The sequence below is a fragment of the Chlorocebus sabaeus genome, chromosome 19, assembly GCF_047675955.1.
Source record: "Chlorocebus sabaeus isolate Y175 chromosome 19, mChlSab1.0.hap1, whole genome shotgun sequence".
NCBI lineage: Eukaryota > Metazoa > Chordata > Mammalia > Primates > Cercopithecidae > Chlorocebus > Chlorocebus sabaeus.
In genome coordinates, this window is record NC_132922.1 from 10,544,427 (window position 1) to 10,566,410 (window position 21,984).

A 21,984-nucleotide genomic window follows, 5' to 3' on the forward strand; every position below is an offset into this window, starting at 1 on the left:
CCCGGTTAATTTTTGTATTTTTAATAGAGACAGGGTTTCACCATGTTGGCCAGGATGGTCTTGATCTCCTGACCTTGTGATCCACTCGCCTCAGCCTCCCAAAGTGCTGGGATTACAGGCATGAGCCACTGTGCCCAGCCTGTCAAGACCTTAAATAGGTATTTAAGATCAGTCCACCATTTCAGTTCATTTCTTTGGAAGATAAACAGATTACTATTGAATTGCTTAACAAGCTGTACTACTGATGGCAGTGGTAGACACCCTGCAGGATGAAAACAGGCAGTTTCTCTGTAGTTCTTTGCAGAAAATGATCAGAGAAATGTTCTTAGCATTGTTTTATAAGTAATAATAGACTACATAAACATGTCGGCATATGCCTCAAGAGACTTTTTTTTTTTTTTTTTTTTTGAGACAGAGTCTTGCTCTGCTGCCCAGGCTGGAGTGCAGTGGTGCCATCTTGGCTCACTGCAAGCTCCGCCTCCCAAGTTCACGCCATTCTCCTGCCTCAGCCTCCTGAGTAGCTGGGACTACAGGTGCCCACCACTACACTCGGCTAATTTTTAAAATATTTTTAGTAGAGATGGGGTTTCACTGTGTTAACCAGAATGGTCTCGAACTCTTGACCTCATGATCCGCCCGCCTTGGCCTCCCAAAGTGATGGGATTACAAGCGTGAGCCACCATGCCTGGCCTAAGAGACTTTTTAGGATAGATGCCCTCTAAATAAATTTTAGGTGATGAAAGAAAAATTATCCAGATAAAGTAGTTCCTTTTTATCTGAGGGGAACACCTTCCAAGGCCCCCCAGTGGAGGCCTGACACCACCAAAAGTGCTGAACTCTAAGTATACTATGTTTTTCCCATACATACATACCTAAGATAAAGGTTAATTTGTAAATTAGGCACAGTAAGAGATTAAGATAGAAAAGTTATAATATACTGTAAGTAATGTGTATGTGGTCTTTCTCTCAAAATATCTTAATATTTTTTGACTATGGTTTGACCAAGGGTAAGAAACCATGGATAAGGGGGTAGCAACTGTATCAATATATGTATTTTTTAAAATTTAGATATGGGGGAGGGGTCTCACTCTTCTGTCACCCAGGATGGACAGCAGGTAACTTGCTCTCATAAACTTTTAAGCTATGATAGAGATTAGTCTGCTCTTAGGAAGCTTTGATTTTTAAAATTAATTCTAACCCAAACACAGCCACCCCCATATTCATTTTATATGGATGCATGTGTACAAAAGACATTTTTTTCTTTGAAACAATCTCACTCTGTTACCCAGGCTGGAGTGCAGTGGTGCAATCTCAGCTCACTGCAGTCTCCACCCCCGGGTTCAAGCGATTCTCCTCCCTCAGCCTCCCAACTGAGGTGGGACTACAGGCGCCCACCACCACACCTGGCTAATTTTTGTATTTTTAGTAGAGATGGGGTTTCACCATGTTGGCCAGGCTGGTCTGGAACTCCTGACCTCAGGTGATCCACCCGCCTCGGCCTCCCAAAAGGGCTGGGATTACAGGCACGAGCCACCACATCTGGCCAGCATTTTTTGTAAGATAGAACAAGTGAACAGCCACCCAGGCTTCTTTCAAAACAGTGCATCTCTTATTGCTTCTCTCAATCTCATCATACCATAATCAACACATTGTGTGACAACTCTTAGAAAACAGGAGGCATAGTTTTGAGGATGGTCATACAAGATTCTTCATATTTCAGTCAACTATTAGCTAAAGAAATAATTTGGAACTTCTTTTTCTGAGATGGAGTCTCACTCTGTCACCCAGGCTGGAGTGCAGCGGCGCAATCTCGGCTCAATCTCGGCTCACTGCAAGCTCTGCCTCCCGGATTCATGCCATTCTCCTGCCTCAGCCTCCCGAGTAGCTGGGACTACCAATGCCCGCCACCATGCCTGGCTAATTTTTTGTATTTTTTGTAAAGACAGGGTTTCACCGTGTTAGCCAGGATGGTCTCAATCACCTGACCTCGTGATCTGCCCGCCTCGGCCTCCCAAAGTGTTGTGATTACAGGAGTGAGTCACTGCGCCTGGCCATAACTTGGAACTTTGAGCTGAGTTGAATAGATACAGAGATTAAGAGCTGACCCACATCCTCCCTCATGTTAACTGTATTTAGGAAACTGTTTACTTCAATGTGCACCTTGAAATACGAATCCTGTGATTTACTCCCTACAAATGGGCAAATGTATTTAGGAGATGTATTTCCCCACAGAGAATCATAATATGGGTAAGCATATTAAAAGGTCTAAGAAGTCTCAAAGTGAAAAAATCTGCTTAGTTTTGTTCAACCAAGTATACATGTCCAACATATTAGGCCAGAGACCTAATCATATCTCATGAGAACATTCTGGAAAATGTTGGCTTAATAAAGTGTACATGAATCCATGTATGAATTAAATGCCAGACAATGCATTCCATGTGTCAAAAACAGGAGGCATAACTGACTCCTTTTAACAAGGTGTTGTGAGGGTGTTGTAAAGGTTGTGATGGACTCAGTTTTGATGGGTCCATTTAACTTCGTTCAAATGCTCAACATAATGCTTCCGCAAATGCTTCAGTTATCTAGCAACCAAGGTGAAAGGCAAGGTGGCTTGGTGCAAATGAAGCCCTTCCACTGGAAAACCACCCGGACGATATGGTCTGATGAGAGCCAATTATAGTAATGCCATCTACACGTGAAGAGGATAATAGACAGAGAGTTAAACACGCCCATGTAGCATTTTTAAATTAAAAAAAAAATTTTTTTTAGACGGAGTCTCACTCTGTTGCCAGGCTGGAGTGCAGTGGCACAATCTCAGCTCACTGCAACCTCCGCCTTCCGGGTTCAAGCAATTCTCCTGCCTCAGCCTCCGAAGTAGCTGGGACTACAGGTGCGCATCACCATGCCCAGCTAATTTTTGTATTTTCAGTAGAGACGGGGTTTCACCACGTTGGCCAGGATGGTCTTGATCTCTTGACCTCATGATCCACCTGCCTTGGCCTCCCAAAGTGCTGAGATTACAGGCGTGAGCCACTGCAACTGGCCCCATGGAGCATTTATAAACTATGAAGTCAATGATCTATTCCACTGGAGAGATGGATGGTTAAGTATTTACAAAGCACAGAAATGGTTAATATGTTTTAAGAGGGAGAAAATACTGAGGTTTTGTAACTAAATGATGCATGAGATCAATATTAAGAATCATAAAGAACTTAGTTGAGAAGGGAAGACGCTTTTAGGGATGGGGAAGTATAGGTTCAGGTCTTATTGGAGAATTAACACACAAACAGGTAGCTTTTGGGTATCCTTAAAATACTCCCTTTTCCACTAGGTTCCAGATTCTAACATGCACATCTGTATAGCAAATAGTGTCTACTACACAGAAACCACCAGAAAATACCACCCCTACTTTTTTTTCTCTTTCTCTGCCCCATAAGATCTGCAGGAATCCACGCTAGTGGGTTTTACCTAGTTTTATAAACTAGCATATAAAACTAGTTTTCACTTTTATAAACTGTATGTGTTATCATCATCTTGAAGGCAGGCATGAAGCCTAGTGGCCAGCACCAACCCCTCTCCAGAAGTAGGCTGTGAACCTTGGGTCGGGAGGGGACACCCACCTCCTGCAGTCAAGACCTCTTTGCAGTGATCAGGAGATGAGCTTTCATATCTGCCAGCCTCCCACATCTATTTCCCTCTCTCTCTCTTTTTTTGAGACAGGGTCTTGCACTGTTGCCCAACCTGGACTGCAATGCAATGCAATCATGGCTCATTGCAGCCTCGACCTCTGGGCTCAAGTGATCCTTGCACCTCAGCCTCCTGAGCAGCTGTGCACCACCATGCCTGGCTAATTTTTAATTTTTTGTAGAAACAGGGTCTCACTATATTGCTTGGACTGAATTCAGACTCCTGGCTTCAAGCAATCCTCTCGCCTCGGCCTCCTGAGGTGCTGGGATCACAGGTGTGAGACACCAACTCCCGTCTTTCCCTCTCTTAACACAATCAAGTCCTATCTAGAAAACCATGAGAAAGCATAATTACCTGTGGAGTGAGATTGTGAAGAACCAGCCAGTAACTAGGACGAACTGAGCCACCATCACTCCAGGTAGAGGCTGTGAGCAACCAGAAAAATGGTTAGGAAGAGAAATAAAACAAAAATTCAAGAAAAGCCAAGAAGGAGAAAGATTTTCATGTAGCCCACATTTCTTCTCTGCCTTTATAAATTGTCTCTCTTTTCCACTGGACTCTGACCTTCTTTTCTCTTCTACTGGTCCCTGACTCCTATGCATGACTTTTATGCATAATTTCCAAGACAATATTTTCCTCCCAGTGTTCTCGCTCTGCCATTTTTACTCACTCATTTTACCCTATCTGTCCCTTGGGAGTTCTTGGGTCCCTTTGCCTCATACTGACTGTGCCTTTCACTCAAGAGGTACCTTTTCCTCTACCAGAAGAAAAACCAGACAACCATGATTTCCTCTCTTGGGAAGACCTCTTGGTGTCTTCACCATCTGTGTTAACAAAAGCCCCTTGTGGATGAACAATGGCGCTCCTTTAGGCAGATCCTCCTCACCCGAGGCGAGCCGTGAGTCCTGTGTCCCCCACCCCCTGACTGATCGGGGTGCTGTGCTGCTCCAGGGAGATGATGGTTTGGGGTTGGTCAGACCAGGAGGTGGGCGGGGCAGCGGTGTAGTGTTCCTGGAGGAAATATGGTTTTTCCACATCTTGTTGGAGAGATGAGTGGGGTTGTGTCCTATGGGATCTGGGGACCATGTTGATTTGTAATCAGGGAACTTTGCTGTAAGAAGAGAAAATTAAGGAACGAATAAGGTTAGATGGTTCACTTTTGTTGACAAATACACGAGTTTTATCTACATACACATAAATACACATTTATATTCTAAAAATAGTACACATTTCAAGCACAGCAATACAAAATAACACTGTTCTTAGAGCATAATGAACAGAAAATTTTCAGTGACTGCTACTCTGAATTGATATAGTTATCATATGAATTAAAGATTTAATAAGATAACCAATTCTCTACTGCTTTCTTAGCTAAAAATGACTTGAAAAGGAGGACACATGCAAGGAGAGTCTTCCTAAAGATACCAGCTTCTGGGTAACAGTAAGAATGTGAACCCCAGCAGAATAAAGTATTCCATAAATAGTCACTGACTGAATGGAAAGTAATTAGTAAATTACGCTTGTCTTGTGCCTTGATCCAGCTTACTAGATATTGAAGTTCAAACAGATTCTTTAAAAACAATCAAGAAACATTCACTAAGGGCTTACTATGCATATGTCACTAAATCAGTGCTGTGAGTAATATACATAATTATCCCCAAGAACCTCAAGCTCAGATGGGAAGACAGAACAGATGAGCAACAGAAGTGGTGACCCCATCATCATCACGTATGTTCAATACATAGAGGGGACCAAGAATGCTGGGCTTGCAGCAAAGGCTTTATAAAGACAGCTCTTGAAGAATTTACATAAATGGATGGGCACAAAGAAACAGGAATGTGTAAACCAAGGTTCAACATAAACTCTCTCTGTATGGAATATGTTCCCCCCAATTTTGGTTGAACAGTCCACAGGGGCAGAGAGGTAAAGGAGGTTACAAAGGTAGTCTGGGGACTGATTAAGATACTATTATGAGTTTTTGCAACGGATTCAGCAGGGAGTGTTTAAACTACTGTGATAGTAAATAGAATGGAACAGAAAGAATGGATATTTGAAATATGATTGCAGAATAAATCACTACGGAGAAATCATAACTGCCTGGATCCAGGAATTGAGAGAGAGAGGAAAGAGGAGGAAAATACTGAGGTTTTGTAACTAAATGATGCATGAGATCATAATTTTTTTTTTTTTTTTTTTGAGACGGAGTCTCGCTTTGTTGCCCAGGCTGGAGTGCAGTGGCATGATCTCCGCTCACTGCAAGCTCCGCCTCCCGTGTTCACACCATTCCCCAGGCTCAGTCTCCTGAGTAGCTGGGACTACAGGCACCTACCACCATGCCCAGCTAATTTTTTTTTTTTTTTTTTTGCATTTTTAGTAGAGACGGGGTTTCACCGTGTTAGCCAGACGGTCTCCTGACCTTGTGATCCATCCGCCTCGGCCTCCCAAAGTGCTGGGATTACAGGCGAGAGCCACTGCACCCGGCCAAGATCATTAAGAAACATAAAGAACTGAGTTGAGAAGGAAAGACACTTTTGGGGGTGGGGAAGTACAGGTTCAGTTTTAGACAAGTCTGAGGTGATTCTTGGGCCATCTCTCAGATGAATTTTCAACTGCTGGAAAAAGATATATAGTTCAATCTGAGATATGGGCATTTATAGGTGTAAAAGAGATGGGTAATCAGAGTAAGTTCTTACATGTAAAAGAAATCTTACAAAAGTGTAATGTAAGGTGGTGGTTCAAAACCTGGAATATTGAGATGTCTCCTGTACATACGTGCTCAGAACTGAGGCAAGTTATATCAGCTCTCAGAACCTCACTCAGTTTCTTTATCCACAAAAGAGCGGTAACAACAGGACTTACTCATAGCCTTTGGTGAAGCTAAAATAAAAATTCATGTGGAAGGTTTAACATGATGCCTGGCCTGCGGGATCACTCAGTGAGTGGTAGGTTATTGTTGCACTACTGATAGGACACAGAGGTGGGAAGAAAAACAAGACAATCTGCAGCCCACTAGCCTGCAGCATTCGTAGGTGGATAAAGGTCTGCTTTATTTGCTTTTGCCTAAGCAAAGCATGTAAGTCATAATGGCTTTAACAGCTTAAGGTCTGACTTGTGCAAACTGAAGGTGCCAATTACTAATATGTCTACCAACCAGTAAGGCACTATGCTCAGTGAGTGACTTCAAAGCCTTTATTATATCTATTAACTTTTCCATTTCCTAATGTCTTTCAAAAAAACATGAGGAACTTACCAAAAGATGCTAAAATTAATCAAGGTCCTTTTTTTTTTTTTTCTTTTCCTTCGGCCATCTGTCCTTAGCCTTTGTCTATAAGTGGGAGGATTTTTAGAGAAAAGCCAGCCATAATTGGCTACCTTAGGAATAATAACCTGGCCTTAACTGGTTCTTCTCATGACCCTTGACTTCTTAGCAGCCTTGGTAAAAGAGAAGCATGTTGGCCGGGCGTGGTGGCTCACGCCTGTAATCCCAGCGCTTAGGGAGGCCAAGGTGGGCGGATCATGAGGTCAAGAGATGAGACCACAGTGAAACCCCGTCTCTACTAAAAATACAAAAAATTAGCCGGGCGTGGTGGCGGGCGCCTGTAGTCCCAGCTACTCGGGAGGCTGAGGCAGGAGAATGGCGCGAACCCGGGAGGCAGAGCTTGCAGTGAGACGAGATCGTGCCACTGCACTCCAGCCTGGGCGACAGAGCGAGACTCCGTCTCAAAAAAAAAAGAGAAGCGTGTGTGTCATCAGGACATGACTACAGCCCTCTGGATATGCCAGCTCATCCCAAAGTTGTATCTGGCTCATCCTTCCTGAGACTAGAAGTTCCTCAAAGATATAGCAAATAGAAAAGGGTGTGCTTCCTAAGAGAAGCACTATGCTACTGAACTTCTCTAGGAGCATACCTTACGAAATACATGCCAATTTCCTTTATAAAAGGGAACCTGATGAAAAAGTGCTAACCAAAGGGAAACCAAAAATTCACACTCATACCTGAAGTGCTATGAACGTTGGTAAAGGAGTTGTCAGAGGCACTGTAGGGCCAGGCACCAGGTGAAGGCAGCGAGGTGTTGAGGGAAGAATTAGACCCTTGGGTAACAAAGAAGAAGAAGAAAATACTGAAGATAAATGTCAGTATAACCAGGGAAACCTTGAAAGTATTTTATTTAAACTTCAATAGAATGGAGGACAAAATATGTCTAACAAATAAATAAGAAAAGCAATATTCTTACATTTTTTGGTTAAACTTTTAGGTACCAGCAAGTACAAATGAAGTCGCAAACTGACAACTATGAAAATGCTGGGTGCTGAATATATAAGAGATGCTTCACTCAAGTACCTGTGGTGTTATCCCGCAGCAGTTGGTGGTCAGTATCTACAATGGGAGATGTGGCTGTACCCCCCAGCACACTTCCTGGGGTGACATAGGGGTCAGATTCAGGGTCAATGTTTTGGATACCTTTCCATGGCACTCCTGGTTGGAATTCTGAGACAAGGAAAACAAATATTAGAGAAGGAAGGTTGTTTAAAAAAAAATGATAATAGTACTTTTTTGATATAAGAAATGGGTCTGTGAAAAGTATAAATACTGAATTTATTGTCTGTTAGATTTTCATCACAAAATTAAGGAAAAAAAAATCAGTATGAACATACACTCTTGCCGACGGCACCTTTGTGTTACCACACTGTCTGTGGTAGTGAACTGGAAGCCACAGCTCAGCACAGCCTGGCCCCGGTAACCTGATCCTCCTGCTCCCAGGAGACTTCAGGGCTGAAGGCAGGGGAGGCAGGAGTAAGGACTCTGGTGTTCACAAGAATTATCCAAGCATCTAGGCCACGAACTGGTGAAAATATGGGCTAGAGATCAGTGGTCTTTCTCATTTTCCTTACCAGATGTTGGCCAAAATGCAAAAAATGTAATCCGGCCACTGCACGCCAGCCTGGGTGACAGAGCGAGACTCCGTCTCAAAAAAAAAAAAAAAAAAAAAAAAAAATTCTACTTTAATAAAATGAAACTATACATATTCATGTCACAAATACGCATGCACAGAAAGAGGTCTAGGAGGACATATATTTATGGAATTACCGATTTTAATTTTTGCTTTATTAAATGTTCTCATTTTTCTTTTTCTTTTTCTTTTTTTTTTTTTGAGACGGAGTCTCGCTCTGTCCCCCAGGCTGGAGTGCAGTGGTGCGATCTTGGCTCACTGCAAGCTCCGCCTCCCGGGTTCACGCCATTCTCCTACCTCAGCCTCCCGAGTAGCTGGGACTACAGGCGCCCGCCACTTCGCCCGGCTAGTTTTTTGTATTTTTTAGTAGAGACGGGGTTTCACCGTGTTAGGCAGGATGGTCTCGATCTCCTGACCTTGTGATCCGCCCGTCTCGGCCTCCCAAAGTGCTGGGATTACAGGCTTGAGCCACCGCACCCGGCCATGTTCCCATTTTTCTATCATGAGAATAGATTACTATATCCAACAAAAGAGGAGAGAAAGAAAAATATTAACAAATAATCTCACTGCAATCACTACTGCATACCTAGAGCCTAACTGATAATAAATACTTGCCTAAGAACTAACAGATCAATTCAACAGACACTTCAAAAGAACCCATGTTACAAGGCATCCTATGCATGGGACGAATGCCAAGTCCCAGCTACAATGTCACTTATCCCCAGATTCCCCATCTAATGAAAATCTTCTGTCTTCCCATAGCACATGCCTTGCTTCTAACAATTATTGAATGAAAAAATGAAAGCAAGTACCTTAGTAACATGAGTCACAAAAGCAATGTATTCTGAACCTGAAACTCACAATTACAAAACAAATGCTATCCTGGAAAAGCATTTCCTGGACAATACCTGGAGGCCAGCTGGCATTGCTGGATTTACTTCCGATTTTATTTGTTGGTGGAGATTTGGCAGGTAACCAGCTATCACCAGCAGGACCCGTATGGCCACCCAGTGTGTCACCAGGGATGATATCAAACTGGTTGTACGGTGACCCTCCCCGGGTCTTACCAGGGGCCACTATAGCGCCTGAAGAAAAGAGAGGAGATTAAATCATCCAGAATAACTCCTATGAATAGAACTTGTCTATTTTTTATTCATTGGAATGCAAACAAACAGTCTTCTGAAGCTGATGGAGTATATACAAACAGCACTGGAATAAGAGGTTGCATTCGAGACTCAGCACATAATTACTAAGCAGCATGCCCAACAAGTCATTTCGCCTCTCTGAGACTCTCAGTTCCTCACTTAGGCACACAAGATTGTTCTCATGCTCGAATGTTCCTTTCAGTTTTAAAATTCCATGGTCTTAGGAAATTAATGAAACGTTCACATATGAGGAATCTGACCATTATCCCTAGTTTCTATGCTAACGACTCAAGAGTGAGAAATGGGGAAAATTCTAACAATTTGTAGCACATAAGAACGTTTTAACTAAATTTCCACTGATGCTACCCACCCAGGTTCTTAAGGGCTGGCTGATCAGGCTTAGATTAGCTGGAAGCAGTAGTGTAAACAGAGAGTCCATTGGAGGGAAAAGCATCTGCAATTACTTTAAATTCCAACGCAATGAGATGGAATTCCCGCCTAGGGTCTTTGCCAGCACAAGACCAGCAATGAACTCTGCAGCTCTGGGATCCATGGCCTCACACATGAAGAACAGCAAATCCTTTGTAACTGGTTTCCTGAGAGCACTTCAGTGGTTTTGTCGTTGCCCCCATCATGCATTTTTATATGCTACGGGGCAGGAAAAGAATTAAAAGCTTAAAATTGCCTTGAACTAACAAAACATGCACTTTAAATAAAATTTTAGGCGTCAGTGAGATACCAGTCTACTTACTTCTCAAATGAATTTTATATACGGTATTGGGTCACTTGATCTATTCTTAGGATGCTGCTTGTGAAGGGATAAAATTATTTCCAGGGTGATGCAGCCTAATGGGAATACTATGAAAACTATCTCCATGCTCAGCTAAGAGGACATTTACTTTTCTGGAGCCACTGACAAATCTGGCTCAGAGGTGCATTATGGTGAAGCAGTGGAAAATGAAAAGCTCAATTACTTTGGGGATAGCTAAGGAGATGGGAAAACATGATCTATAAGCTCTAAAAAGGCAACTAGAGATTTTGCCTTCGAGATACCCTCTCACATGCCATTTCATATTTATTATCATGCACTTATCATGTCTTTGGGGACAAGGGGACCTGGTGAATCATCAGCCTAAGGAAGCATTGAAAGCACCCAAAGCTATAGATGACAGTGGGCTTAGATTATTCAGTCCACAAACAGATTTTACAATTTCAATAAATCACTTTTGACTTCATGCCATGAAACCAAACGATAATGCTCAGGGATGGCAGGCAGAGAGCTCCACGTGGCTATTTCACTGGCCTCCTGGATGGGCTCATTAAAGAGTGGTTTATGAAGGAAACCTGAAAGGCTTCAGACTGAATGACTTGGCTGGGGCTGAGGCCTGCCAGGGCGCTGCAGCAGGAACAGCCAGACACCTATTTATACTTGGTTCTCATGGATACAGTTAAGTCCAAGTGAATTACTGTCAAATGAAACAAACACTGAAACAAAGGCTGAAGGAAGGTTCTGAGACCTTTTATCTGTTTTACAGGAAATGGAGAAGCCCTTACAGAGAGAAATTGAGAGGAAAAGCCGACCAACATCACCACCAAAGCCTGCAATGCCCTTCAACGCTGACTTGCAGATGCTGTAATTCACATAGAACAAGAAAGCTTTGTGAAAAGTTCAAATCTCATGTATTATGATCTATTAGTCATCTTTCGGAGATTAAAAGACAGGAATTTTTTAAAAAGCTGATAAACTTAATATGGTTCAAACCAACCAACAAGACAGGTATTATTACGGTCCCTTGCTCCACAAAACAAAGCAAAACAAACTCAACAAGCTGACCCTGTTCCCTCAGCCAACTTATTAGGGTTTCACCTTGGTGGGTGCCCAAGTTCACTGCTACTACCCTCAATCATGGTAGCTGAAAAATTCTGCTCTCTTTAATTAGAACTAGCACTTTACATTTCTTGTAATTCAACATACACATGACTGTGACCTTCCTCCACAGGCAATCACAGGATTCAGGAGGAAAAGAATACCAAGTTCTGTACTTCAAAACAGTATTATAGAATGTTTCATCAAGACCTGGTGTGAGCTGGGGACTCTAGCTTTCAGTGCTTCTCTTACCATTTTTGTGCATATTGGCTTCCTGTGTGGCTACAGAGGGCAGCCCCTCCATCATGGAGGTCCACTGTTTAAAGCGAGACTCAGTTCCAGCCTCCTTCCCACCAACCATGCCATAGTCCATGCCGCCAGAGCTGAAGCCTAAAAAGGAGAAGACCACATTTTGTAAGTCTCTAGCATCAGTACCAAGAGTTCTGAAGCACAGCCCACGAATGCCTTCAAGTGTCATTCAAAGACTAATTCACAGAGTTTCTCCACTCAGAAACAGGTATTTTTGATTCCAAGCTTTGATCGAGGCTCTTGCTCGCTAAGTAAGTGACGTCTCTCTGTGAAGGTGTGAAGACACGTATGACTGCCATCGATTAGGTCTGTCTCAGTGCATTCCTGCAGGCCCTTTTTCATTTAGCTGACATTTGTGCCAGACGGGATGCTGGGGCCAGCCACTCTCCAACTGAGATGGAGAAGACTACATCCAGCCAATGTAGTGTAACAGCAGTGACAGAGCTGTAGTCAGGGTATCTCGGGGGAGGAAAGGCTTTGCAGAAGGAACATGTGATCTAGGGCCTAACGTAGCTATTTGGGGAAGTCAAGCAAACCAAGTACAAAGCTCTGACTCTTGATAATCAAGTGTGTTTAGGGAATGGTGACACGTTCAAATGATTCCAATGTTTAGCTAACTCTGGGATGAAGTGAGGCGGAGAGTGCTGGGGGATGGGGAGAAATGAAGAGTCGTGTCATGTAGGGTCTTTATATATTAGGCCAAGGAGTTGGGATCTTTTTTCTCTCTAGGACAAGAGGACAGTGAAAATTTTAAGCATGTTAGAGGATAACTAGTTGTATTTTAGGAAGAGAATTGGCAGCCTGAGCGTGGGGTGGGTGGAGGTCAGGGCAAATCAGAAAGAAAAATTTGAAAGTAGTCTTTTTTTTTTTTTGAGATGGAGTCTCGCTCTGTTGCCCAGGCTGGAGTGTAGTGGTGCAGTCTCAGCTCACTGCGCTCTGCCTCCTGGGTTCATGCCATTCTCCTGCCTCAGCCTCCTGAGTAGCTGGGACTACAGGCACCCGCCACAACGCCTGGCTAATTTTTGTATTTTTAGTAGAGACGGTGTTTCGCCATGTTAGCCACGATGGTCTCGATCTCCTGACCTTGTGATCCACCTGTCTCGGCCTCCCAAAGTGCTGGGATGACAGGCATGAGTCACCGTGCCCCGCCGGAAAGTAGTCTTTAAGCAATGAGGAAGACCCCAAAGCTTGAGCAGGTGGGTAGTTTGAGATTCTGAGTTCACTTTGCCATGAGCCCCAGGTAAACTTCAGGGGAAGAGTCTCCGTGGGTAACGTTTTCCCAGTTCACAGAGCTGGAGAGCCGGAAGCCACACAGCAGAAGCTGGGTGATGGAGTCTAACAGGGTCCATCATTCATTTGGGTCAGAATGTACGTGACACCTGTTCGTAAAAACTCTCAAAAAAGTAAAATAAAGGACTAAAATGATGAAACGGGACAAAAATGAGAATGAGCCACAGGGAGCACAGAGCAGCAGCACAAGCGCAGGCATCCCAGGGAGGCAAGCAAGGCTCCCACTATGGCAGAGCCAAGCTTCTCTGCCCCGAGATGTGTAACTCTAGCCAGGCCAGACTCCACACTACACCCATAAAGGGCCCTCAATTTCCATCTATTCAAATACCACTAAGGGCCCAGGTTGTGTTTTTCCTCCCCTGTGCTTATCCTAGTTGTCTGGGATAGTTTTATGAACACATAATAAATCAAGTAAAAGTTGAATACCTTCCTGACCCATGTGAAAAATGTTGCTATTTATATAAAGAACAGTGTTCTTTCACACTTTGTAACTCAATTTACTAGTTCAAGATGACTCGGGAGGGGGGGAGCAGAAATCTTTAGAATGAGATGAAAATATTTCAAATGAAATTATTGTTATTATTATTATTTTGGAGATGGAGACTCTGTCACCCAGGCTGGAGTGCAGTGGTGCGATCTTGGCTCACTGCAACCTCCACCTCCTGGGTTCAAGCAATTCTCCTGCCTCAGCTTCCCGAGTAGCTGGGACTACACACCGTAGCCATGCCCAGCTAATTTTTTGTATTTTTAGTAGAGATGGGTTTTCACCCTGTTACCCAGTCTGGTCTCGAACTCCTGAGCTCAGGCAATCTGCCCATCTCGGCCTCCGAAAGTGCTGGGATTACAGGCATCAGCCACCGTGCCTGGCCTTAATATTATTATATTATTATTATTATTATTATTATTATTATTATTTTTGAGATGGAGTCTCGCTGTGTCGCCCAGGCTGGAGTGCACTGGCACGATCTCGGCTCACTGCAAGCTCCGCCTCCTGACGCCATTCTGCCTCAGCCTCCCGAGTAGCTGGGACTACAGGCGCCCGCCACCTCGCCTGGTTAATTTTTTGTATTTTTTTAGTAGAGATGGGGTTTCACCATGTTAGCCAGGATGGTCTCGATCTCCTGATCTCGTGATCCAGCTGCCTCGGCCTCCCAAAGTGCTGGGATTACAGGCATGAGCCACTGTGCCCAGCCTATTTTTTTTTTTTTTTAAAAAGAAGAGTTGGAGGCATTTTTTTCTTTCTTTCATCCTAGATAGCAGAAATGTCATTAGACTGGAGGGCAAGAGGTTGCAAGGAACAAAGGTTTTCTCTGACATAGCCTTAATGGCCTAAGCAGGTTGCTCCTTGGGTAAATTACACTTCTGCCTTTGAAAAAACCAGGCCAAGGTGCTTGGATTCCAGGCCACCTAAAAACTTAGTTCTAATCATTGAGAAAGAGCTTTTGGAAATAACCTAGGTTTCTGGCAAAGATTAAAATGAATGCTAGCATTATTAAGAAGAGGAGGAACCATTCCTTACATGTTAATTTTCTTTGAAGTTACTCTAAAATTTCTATAAAACCCATAGTAAATTAAATTTCTTTTCTTTTTTTCTTTCTTCTTTTTTTTTTTTTTTTTTTTTTTGAGACCGAGTCTCGCTCTGTTGCCCAGGCTCGAGTGCAGTGGCACAATCTCGGCTCACTGCCATCTTTGCCTACGGGTTTAAGCGATTCTCCTGCCTCAGCCTCCCGAGTAGCTGGGACTACAGGTGCCTGCCACCACACCCAGCTGATTTTTTTGTATTTTTAGTAGAGACAGGGTTTCATCATGTTAGCCAGGATGGTCTCAATCTCCTGACCTCATGAGATGCCCACCTCAGTCTCTCAAAGTGCTGGGATTACAGGCGTGAGCCACCGTGCCTGGCCAGTGAATTAAATTTCTTTAATTTCAACTGCTTAGAGTTTTTTTGGTGACAAATGAAATGCAGAAAATTGAAGAGTTATAGAAAAAGGGCAAAAAAAGAAAAAAAGAGAAAAAGAAAAGGAAAGAAGGAAAGAAAAAGAATGAGAGAAAGAAAAAGAGAAAGAGAAAGAAAAAGTTAAGCACGCAAGGAAAGAGCTCAGCAGCTCCGAGAACCTTAGAGAAATGGTCACCTTTCTCACTAGAGACTTGGGGATCAAGTACCACCACAGTAGGGCAGTCTCAGCACTGCCTCACTAGGTTTGGTCAGGAAAAATAATCCAAGGGATCAGAGAAAGAATAGGTGAGAAAATTGCCTTGAAAGGTTCAATCTACAAACCCCAAAGTATAAGAGGAAAAATCAGGCGAAGATGTACATAATTTTCTTGGATGTCACGTAGTAACCGGCATGACGCTAGGATATGGAGTGTGTCTGGTGGATTTTGATGGAAGGAATTCTGGGACACTGTGCTCTAGTGGCTGCATTAACAAAGAAGAGACAGTGCTTTGCTAGTGACCTTTGGCTATGTACAAGCTATCATACCTCTAAACCCAAGAAAATACTGACTTCATTGTACTTCCCACTATAGCAAAACCAAATTTCCTCAGTCCACCAAGTGGTTTCCCTGAAATTTCCAGCCCACAAACACAGAGCTTTAGCTCAAATTAAGCCATTTAGTTAAGTTCAATGAATATTTATGGACAATGTATTCTGTGCCAGGCCTTGTTGTTAGGAGCTGAGGTACAAGCAGAGATAAGACATGCCCCTTGCCTATCACCTGCTTTTATCATTCACGCAAGGACAACCCTTTGCCTGCCTCATCTGTCCTTGCCAGAATTACTCTCATCTTCACACACCCTAATTCATGGTCTGTTCATGACTAACATTTGGCTCCGTTCTTACATCCTTGAGGAAATGCTCTTAAATTAACTTGTCCTTATACTGATCTTGCCTTCACTCTTTGTTTACAGTTCTGTTTTCTCCTCTTTTTACTATACATTAAAAAGCAAACTAGTTTCTATAACTATAATTATTTTTTAAAAATCACCCATAATTGGCCATCCTAACACAACTGTTCTAAGTCCATGTCCACGTGTACACCTGATATCAACACAATCATAATTGCAGCATAGATACAATTACTCTTCTGTCATTTTTATAATCTCCAATATTTATACAGCTTTACTTTTCACAGGTATACACAAATAAATATTATAAATTTTGATAAATTTTAAACATAAAAAGTGAAATTTTATCAGAAACGCATATTCTAAGAAGATGAATCACTTTGTTTCTAAATGAGTTCAGATATCCACGGTAACCAAGACTCCTTACTATAATGAGAGTTTTCTCTACTATCTTATTTTAAATTTGTTGACATAAAGCACTAAGAAATCTTACTCATATAAATAAGTAGATGGGAACAGAAGGAGTCTTGTTATAACATGAATTACTTCTCCGAATTTCTTTTAAAGTATATGTTCTTCCCCCTAGCCCAGTAACATAGATACTAAAATATAATTTTTAGATAGGTCATTATCACCTAACAATGCAACTAGGTATTCTTTCTCTCTCTCTCCCTCTCTCACTCTCCACCTCAGCCTCCCAAAGTGCTGGGATTACCAGACATGAGCCACTGCACTCAGCCTTAATTAGGTGTATTTTCAATTTTGCTAAAAGGACAGAATTAGAAACCATCTGTTTTACAAAAGAATCAATAAGGATTAGTTAAGCAGTCATTAGGCATTCAAATTCTTAATTTTGAGATAATGTAACAAAGAAGCTTTATCAAGACATACCAAGAAACTTTCAATTATTCTTGCTATTCTTTCACCCAGAGGTATCCTTTTTAGTTCAACATACTTAGCATCAGGAAAACTGAAATACTGTTCATTTCATTACATCTTTGGCATTTTATTAGAAAATAAATTTTAATTTCTATATATGCTTTAAATATATTTTCATCAAATAATCTATTCAAAACAGGCAGCCAAATCTAACTTTCAGTCCTAAAATGTATTCTTCAATTCAAATAAATGTAATCATGCTAACTAAGGAAAAAAATTTTTATTTTTGAGATGGAGTCTTGCTCTGTTGCCAGGCTGGAGTGCAGTGGCATGATCTCAGCTCACCGCAACCTCTGCTGCCTGGGTTCAAGCTATTTTCCTGCCTCAGCCACCCGAGTAACTGGGATTACAGGTGCCTGCCACCACGTCCGGTTAATATTTTGTATTTTTAGCAGAAACAGGGTTTCACCGCGTTGGAGGCTGGTCTTGAACTTCTGACCTTAAGTCATCTGCCCTCCTCAGCCTCCCAAAGTGCTGGGATTACAGGTGTGAGCCACCGTGCCCAGTCAGGAAAATTGTAAGTGAAATAAATGACAAAACATATCTATCTTATAATGCAGATTATAAATGGTCAGGTCACAATGAAAATGAGACCTAAAAATATTTATTTATCTATTGTTTAAGAAGTTAACAAATATAGAAACAAGCTAATAAGTCAATACTTCTCTTTAATATGGAATAATATAATGCATAGCTAAATTTACAAGTTACTTATGAAATAGGAGTATGACAAAAATCATAAAATTTCTTCAGTAAATGTGTATATATGTGTATGCTTAACTCTGATCCTTTAGCCGTTTGAAATAAGAATCGGCCGGGTGCAGTGGCTCACGCCTGTAATTCCAGCACTTTGGGAGGTCACGGCAGGTGGATCACCTGAGGTCAGGAGTTCAAGACCAGCCTGACCAACATGGTGAAACTCCAACTCTACTATACAAAAATTAGCTGGGAGTGGTGGCATGTGCCTGTGATCCCATCTACTCAAGAGGCTGAGGCAGGAGAATCGCTTGAACCAGGGAGGTGGAGGTTGCGGGAGGTGGAGGTTGGGCAACAGAATGAGACTCTGCTTCAAAAAAAAAGAAGGAAATCCAGCGTAGGACACCTTTGTTAGCAATCAAGGGAGGCTCCCCCATGTTTGGTACCCTGGTGTTCTTCAGCCCAGATAAGCACAGAGCTGACCTTCTTCTGTATCAAGTGCAAGAAAAGTTATTTCGAATTTAAGTCAGTTATCAGGCAGATCATCTTTAAGAATGAAAACAGGGCCGGGCGCGGTGGCTCAAGCCTGTAATCCCAGCACTTTGGGAGGCCGAGGCGGGCGGATCACGAGGTCAGGAGATCGAGACCATCCTGGCTAACACGGTGAAACCCCGTCTCTACTAAAAAATACAAAAAACTAGCCGGGCGAGGTGGCGGGCGCCTGTAGTCCCAGCTACTCGGGAGGCTGAGGCAGGAGAATGACGGGAATCCGGGAGGCGGAGCTTGCAGTGAGCTGAGATCCGGCCACTGCACTCCAGCCTGGGCGACAGAGCGAGACTCCGTCTCAAAAAAAAAAAAAAAAAAAAAAGAATGAAAACAGTTGGTGGAAGTTGAGGATCTACAAAGTAATTCCATTAAAATACCCAGATCAAGAACACCTTGAAGTCTTTGCTCACCCCCTGCACATGCAGTAGGAGGATCACGGGGTTGGCGCATAGTTAGCCGCTGTCATTTGTCCGGGGTCACACTGCCACCTAGAACCAGCAATTTCATGTCTTCCCAACTCTTTTTTTTTTCTTTGAGACGGGGTCTCACTCTGTCGCCCAGGCGGGAGTGCAGTGGCACAATCTGAGCTCACTACAACCTCCGCCTCCCTGGTTCAAATGATTCTCTTGCCTCAGCCTCCCCAGTAGCTGGGATTACAGGTGTGTGCTACCACGCCAGGCTAATTTTTGTATTTTTTTTTTTTTCAGACAGAGTCTTGCTCTGTCGCCCAGGCTGGAGTGCAGTGGCGCGATCTCGGCTCACTGCAAGCTCCGCCTCCCGGGTTCACGCCATTCTCCTGCCTCAGCCTCCTGAGCAGCTGGGACTATAGGCGCCCGCCACCACGCCCAGCTAATTTCTTTTTGTATTTTTAGTAGAGACGAGGTTTCACTGTATTAGCCAGGATGGTCTCAATCTCCTGACCTCGTGATCCGCTTGCCTCTGCCTCCCAAAGTGCTGGGATTACAGGCATGAGCCACCGCGCCCGGCAATTTTTGTATTTTTAGGAGGGATGGGGTTTCACTGTGTTGGCCAGGCTGGTCCTGAACTCCTGACCTCGTGATCTGCCTGCCTCAGCCTCCCAAAGTGCTGGGATTACAGGTGTGAGTCACCGCACCCGGCCCAACTCTTGTTTTTTGAGTGTGCGTAGAACAGTATCTTCTTTACAAGATAAATTCTAAATGTTGTCAGTTTGAGACGAAACTGTGATGGTGTGTGGTATCTTTTCCATTTTTAAATTTTATTTTGAAATCACTGTTTCCTCACCAATTAGATTCTGCGTACACCATGTTTTCCAGTTCTGAAAGAGCTATGATTTGCCTGCCAAAAAAGTCTTGAAGAATGTTAAAGGCATAACCTTACTTGTTCTATTTAAATCAGATGAAATACTAGTATCAGATGAATTTGTACCAATCTGCATTATAATTTTAGTTCATTTTTTGACAGAAGGCAATTGTATTAATATGAGTATACTAAAACATTTCAAACGAGTACATATTTTAAGAGATCATAACCTCAGCCATGTGTACCACTCACAGCATGCACAAGCGTTTAAACAGGGTTTTCAAAATTCCTGGCGGTAGGAGAGCAGTTTGCCATTCATACACATATACTGAAAGACTGCTTTGAAGCCAGAGAAGTTAGAGGCCTGTCTCAGCTATTTAGTAACCGTGTGGTGAGCTTTGGAAACCCACTGAAACTCAAGAAGCCTCAGATGGCTCATGTGTAAACCAGGGGTAAGAATATTTACCTATCTTGTACAGCTCACATAAAAACGGAGGGTAATGCAGGCGCAACCCCTATCACAGGCCTGGAGGGGTAGATTTCTAAAAAGGTAATTTTCTCTACTAACAACTTACCAGAACCATATCCAGGTATTGGCCCTTTGGTTTGAAGGTCTGGGAGCCCCACATTCAGCGCGTTGGGGACCATGTTGTCCAGATGCGGCTTGGGTCCAGCAGCAGGATGAGAGGGCGAGTGCTTCATGCCCGGCTGCCTCTGCTGCTGCTGCTGCTGCAGTGCACTCACCATTCGAGCCAGCTGCGGGCCAAGAGAGACGGACACGTGATAAGCACAGCCCCGAACTTCCCAGGAAGAGACTGTGCCCGGTTCTTTGCCATAAGAGGCTAAGCCGGGAGGTACTCCTCAAACACAACACTGGAGGGACCCCGTCCACCCACGTACCTGCTGCTCTTGCTGTTGGCGTACAGCTTGAGAAATCTTTCTCTGGTTCTGTAACAACTGCTGCTGTTGCTGCTGCTGCAAGAGAAGCTGACATGCCTACAAAACAAGGGGGATAGACAGAGAACCAAAGTTTCCTGAGACTGATTTACTGAGGACACCTAAAGGGTCTGTGCACTGACGTACAGGTCACACAGTTCTAAAGTATCCAGGAGGGAAGTAACACCAAATTCCTGGTCTCCTGGTTACATTTTCCTCCAGTTGAGTGACAACCCTGAAGCACACTCCATAGTCTGCCTAGAAGTGTGGACTAGCACCCTTTGAACATAGAAAGTGGCAAAGATGTGGGAAGCAAATCAAAGCTAAAGAGAAAAAAAAAAAAAAAAAAAAAAAGCAAATGACCTTTTCAGCCACAGGAAGAAAATCTGCTACTTACCAACTGAAACTGGGGAATTTGTGGAAGCTGGCTCAGCATGGCAATTTGTTGAGGAGATAACTGGGGCCCCACATTGAAAAGACCTGGACTCAGGCCACTGTTGGGAAACTGCTTGAGCATTGAGGCAGAAACCTAGCCAAAAAAATAAAAAAGAAAGAAGAGAAAAGGAATCTTCAGAATTTATCAAAATAAAATGGTTTTTCTGTGAGAAGAATCTTGATGAATCTAAAGCAAGTGTTCTCAAACTTTTCTGTGAAAAATATGTTAACAGGAAAAATACACTGAAGTGTTAACAATGATTATCTTGGAGCAGTGAGATTACAAGAGTTTTTAAATTTTCTTCTTAGATTTTCCAATTTTCTACAGTAAAAAGCATAAATTTTATATTCAGGAAAACATCTTCAAGAAAAAAAAAATTGATGACAATATGGCTTTTTATCCAACCGAGAAATTATTAGTGGAAATGTGCCATAAAACAAAACATGCTACATTGCATAAAGCTAATAAAAAATAATTATGTGACAGTATTTCTGTGATACAAATAAGACAAATATATTAACTTGTAAATAGGAGACATGAGTTTCAACTCCTGGCTTCTGATAGCTAACACCCACAGAGTGGCAGTGTAAAAAAAGAGCCAGCATAAAAGAGCCTGGAAGGTCAATGGCCCGGCAGGGTCCTCCTCCGTGTTCTCAGGAGTGAGTTAGGCTAGGCTGCAGGAAGCTCTGCTGACAGAGGATTCCCTCCCATCTTTGGTTTGCTCCTCTAAGATGATTTAAGTAAGCGGAAATGAGTTTCCCTGCACCCTCATCTACTGAACCCACTGGACTGGTTGGGGCCATGGAGAACAAACTTAAGCACGTGCCCATGAGTGCCAAGTAGTGTAGCACACTGGTCAAGAGTTTAGTCCTACAGGCTGGGTACAGTGGCTCATGCCTGTTAAATCCCAGCAGATTGGGAGAATTGTTTGTGCCTAGGAGACTGAGAACACCTCGGCAACGCAACAAGATCCCATCTCTTTGGGGGGGGAAAAAAAAAGATTAAAAAAAGACTTTAGAGCCGGCTGTGGTGGCTTGCGCCTATAACCCCAGC

At 43.0% G+C, this 21,984-nt stretch overlaps 1 protein-coding gene across 9 annotated transcripts in view; it reads right to left on the reverse strand.

Annotated features, from left to right (window-relative positions):
- TNRC6B (trinucleotide repeat containing adaptor 6B) overlaps positions 1 to 21,984 on the reverse strand; it is a 294,477-nt gene that overhangs the window by 15,482 nt on the left and 257,011 nt on the right. For all 9 annotated transcript variants that reach the window (XM_073006702.1, XM_038007409.2, XM_073006699.1 and 6 more), the window contains 9 exons: positions 20,893 to 21,024; positions 20,460 to 20,555; positions 20,135 to 20,315; positions 11,904 to 12,041; positions 9,548 to 9,724; positions 8,030 to 8,176; positions 7,684 to 7,779; positions 4,574 to 4,798; positions 4,042 to 4,112 (listed from right to left, as the gene is read on the reverse strand). In XM_073006702.1, the coding sequence (XP_072862803.1) occupies positions 4,042 to 4,112; positions 4,574 to 4,798; positions 7,684 to 7,779; positions 8,030 to 8,176; positions 9,548 to 9,724; positions 11,904 to 12,041; positions 20,135 to 20,315; positions 20,460 to 20,555; positions 20,893 to 21,024 (1,263 nt within the window). The remainder of the gene's footprint in view (positions 1 to 4,041; positions 4,113 to 4,573; positions 4,799 to 7,683; positions 7,780 to 8,029; positions 8,177 to 9,547; positions 9,725 to 11,903; positions 12,042 to 20,134; positions 20,316 to 20,459; positions 20,556 to 20,892; positions 21,025 to 21,984) is intronic.